The sequence below is a fragment of the Bison bison genome, unplaced genomic scaffold (assembly GCF_000754665.1).
Source record: "Bison bison bison isolate TAMUID 2011002044 unplaced genomic scaffold, Bison_UMD1.0 scf7180017457267, whole genome shotgun sequence".
Classification (NCBI taxonomy): Eukaryota; Metazoa; Chordata; class Mammalia; order Artiodactyla; family Bovidae; genus Bison; species Bison bison.
The window spans coordinates 19,818-23,068 of NW_011371559.1; the positions used below are offsets into that span (position 1 = coordinate 19,818).

Sequence of the window (3,251 nt, forward strand, 5' to 3'; positions counted from 1 at the left end):
TTTACCCCTTTGCTTCTCCAGGCAGCTACCACTAATTGTGGCCACAACAATTAAAATGTATGAATCAGATCAGACAAGCACTGCGGTGATGATGGAGTCTAGGTACACATGGGTATGTGTGCTGTGCATGAACCGACAGGAATGAAGACAAGCTATGGCCTAGAACAGAGCTCTCAGTGAAGTCACTCAGTCATGTCCAACTCTTTGTGACCCCATGGACTGTAGCCTACCAGGCTCCTCAGTCCATGGAATTTTCCAGGCAAGAGTGCTGGAGTGGGTTGCCATTTCCTTCTCCAGGGGATCTTCCCAACTCAGGGATCGAACCCAGGTCTCCCGCTTTACCGTCTGAGCCACCAGGGAAGCCCAGAGCTCTGAGGGAGCCATGCAATGGGGTATGATTCCCTTTTCCAATACAAAAGCAGCTCTGCTTTCATATTTTGAGATGTTGACGTTTCTATAAAATCTCATTTGAAGACAAAAGGTTCTGCAGTTAATAAATGGCCAAGAGGGACTTCCCTTGCAGTTCAGTGGTCAAGACTCTGCCCTTCCAGTGCAGGGGCCCAGGTTCCATCCCTGGCCAAGGAACTAAGATCCCACAAGCCACGTGGAGCCCTCCGTGACTTCCCCCCACCCCCCAGAAAAAGAACAGTGGCCAGGAAAATACTGGTGTAGGATCTTATAGAATACTAGCAAGTCCTGGCTAAACATTCACAACCTCTTGCTGATGTGTAGTAACAAATATAGATTTTATCAAGATAGTTTGACACATTGGCGCTCACAAGACCAAAACCAGATGGCTGGCTAAGTGGCACTCTGTCGTGAATATCCAGCTATTTTATGACTAGAGAAGTGAAGAATTCAGTGTTACCCTAACACTAGGACCAGAAATATGAAATGGGCAGGGAAAGGGAAGAATGTTCTGAGGAAGAATTGACATTGAATTAAAGCTAGAAAGGTAGCCACAGGCAACGGATGAATGGCAGTTGTTTGGATGGATGTCTGTGACCACTTGAATGTGGGTGGCTAGTGAAGACAGTATTCTCTTACGATTAGTTCAATGTTTTCTTAGTCTCAGATTGCTCTCCTATGTAAACACTTCAAGGTTAAAAGAAAAAAAGGTGATCTACTGTACCTTCTCCAATAGGAAGTGGATCTGGTCCTGTTTTTTCAAAGTTAATAACTACACCACTCTGAACTTTTTGAACTAAAGATTCTAAACATTGATTCAACATTCTTTGTGTTCTAACACAGTAGGAGCGACCTAAACCAGAAGGAAAAACAAATAGTACAAGGTTGATCAAATAAAATACTACTTAACAATACAAGCATTTGAAATCCTAAAATACAACTCAAAATAATCAAAACTATGAGCCACCAGGGAAGCTCACATGGGGGGCAAACCTCACACTAATGATGAGCTTAAGCAGCAGAGTTAAAAGATACAGAAGGGAAAAAAGTAAAGCTAGGATATGGCATTTACGGAAAGTGGTACTCTGCTGCCCTGAATTCTTCGCTTTAGAAATAGCAAATATCCGCCAATACCTCCTGTGACTTCACACATCTGTGTGATGGCAGATTCATCAGTTGGTACACTCCCTATCTGCTCTGGTTCAGCAGAAGCCAATCCAGGCAAACGCAACACCAGGGCAAACAACCTTTGATCCCAACGAAAAGGTTCTTTAGTTAGTTCACTTCCAGGCAGAGGAGAATTCAAAGGCAGATGAAGCTGATAAGGCAAAATTGGAAAAGTTTCATCATAACAACTCATACAGAAATGAAGACAATTCAAGAGTTAAAGGGTTCACTTTTCTTTGATGTTGTCAATAAAATGAGGCAATCTTTCAAGGATTCCCAAGATGGAACGTTTGATTAAATTTATTCTTAACTGGGAATGTATGCCTCCCACATGCAGAAATAGCTGCATGTTCTCTGCCATTTAAACGAAATTAAAAAAAATGAAATCTCACCTCTTCTTGAACGCCAGAAGTACTTGTTAACTTGTTTCCATCTGTGATGGTAATTAAAATAGATGGTTCTAAAAAAAATGGATTTCGTCCCTAAAATACATTTAAAAAGTATTAGAGCCATGTAAAGTAATAAAATTATATTTCAATTTTTACATTTATCTTGCCTATGATCTCTCAAGTGTGTGATAAAATTTGCCTGGATAAATAAGAAGGAAAAGATTAGGGACTGAAGTGGGTGGGGATCAAAATAACAATCTCTACAGAGGTAACATTCAGAATAAACTGAGGAATTCTTATAATTTGGGAACCTCTCAAACTATAACATCCAAATCCCCCCACCCTCTGCTTTCTAGGTAACCATGAAAGATATTAAAGACATTACAATGGCAGCATCAGCCACACCCATGATTCCATTCAGAATCTTGGCACAGAAAGGGGGATATAAGTGACTTATATCTGTAACCTGGACGGTGACTCTGGTTATTGTGAGCAGTTTTTACAGTAGAAAAGTGCAATGATCACTGCAGCAAACACTATTCTGCCTTCCTCTTATGATAGAGCTTTTTCATAACTTGGGAGGGATGAGGGACTTAAGGACTCTGAAAGTTTCTCTTCAATTGTCTTGTTCAATTTTTTCCGGCAATTTATTCATCCCATTATAACTGATGATCTGATGGGTAGGCAATTTTAACCATTTTATGGTCAAAGCACATAAAAGACTCTACCTAAAGGATTTTTGTTAAAGGATATATTTAAACTACACATGGACCTCCTTTTGGATGTTATGAAAAGGAGCAGAAAACTTGGCTGCCATGTTCAGTTTTAAATTCTTACCCCAAGTCACCAAAATAAATTAGCTATACTCACTCAAAGAATTTTTTACCTGTCCATAATTGTCTATTCCAGATATTAATCTATTGAGATTTAACAAATCAAATGAGGATCTTAGAGCCTGACCAAGAGTAGTCAGTCCAGAAGCCTGAAGATTTTTTAGTTCACTCATGAATGTTGCGTGATTTTCCTTCCAACCAGCCTGAAAACCAAACATTTACAAAAAATTCCCAATTACACAATGAACAATATATAAAATGCAAACAACCACTAAATAACAAGTATCAAACCTCTAACAAATCAATAATTCCTTGTGTGCATGTGTGTGCTTAGTTGCTCAGTTGTCTGACTCTTTGCAACCCCATGGACTGTAGGCTCCCAGGCTCCTAAGTCCATAGAATTCTCCAGGCAAAAATACTGGAGTGGGTTGCCATTTCCTTCTCCAGGGGATCT

The 3,251-nt window shown here is 40.0% G+C and overlaps 1 protein-coding gene across 1 annotated transcript in view; it reads right to left on the minus strand.

Moving 5' to 3' along the window:
* LOC105003085 (protein DDX26B-like) overlaps positions 1 to 3,168 on the minus strand; it is a 22,953-nt gene extending 19,785 nt beyond the window's left edge. Inside the window, exons 1-4 of the mRNA XM_010828113.1 lie at positions 2,851 to 3,168; positions 1,968 to 2,057; positions 1,543 to 1,726; positions 1,133 to 1,261 (exon numbers count right to left, since the gene is read on the minus strand). Coding sequence (XP_010826415.1) covers positions 1,133 to 1,261; positions 1,543 to 1,726; positions 1,968 to 2,057; positions 2,851 to 3,015 — 568 coding nt within the window. The 5' untranslated portion in view covers positions 3,016 to 3,168. The remainder of the gene's footprint in view (positions 1 to 1,132; positions 1,262 to 1,542; positions 1,727 to 1,967; positions 2,058 to 2,850) is intronic.
* Between the last annotated feature and the right edge of the window lie 83 nt (positions 3,169 to 3,251).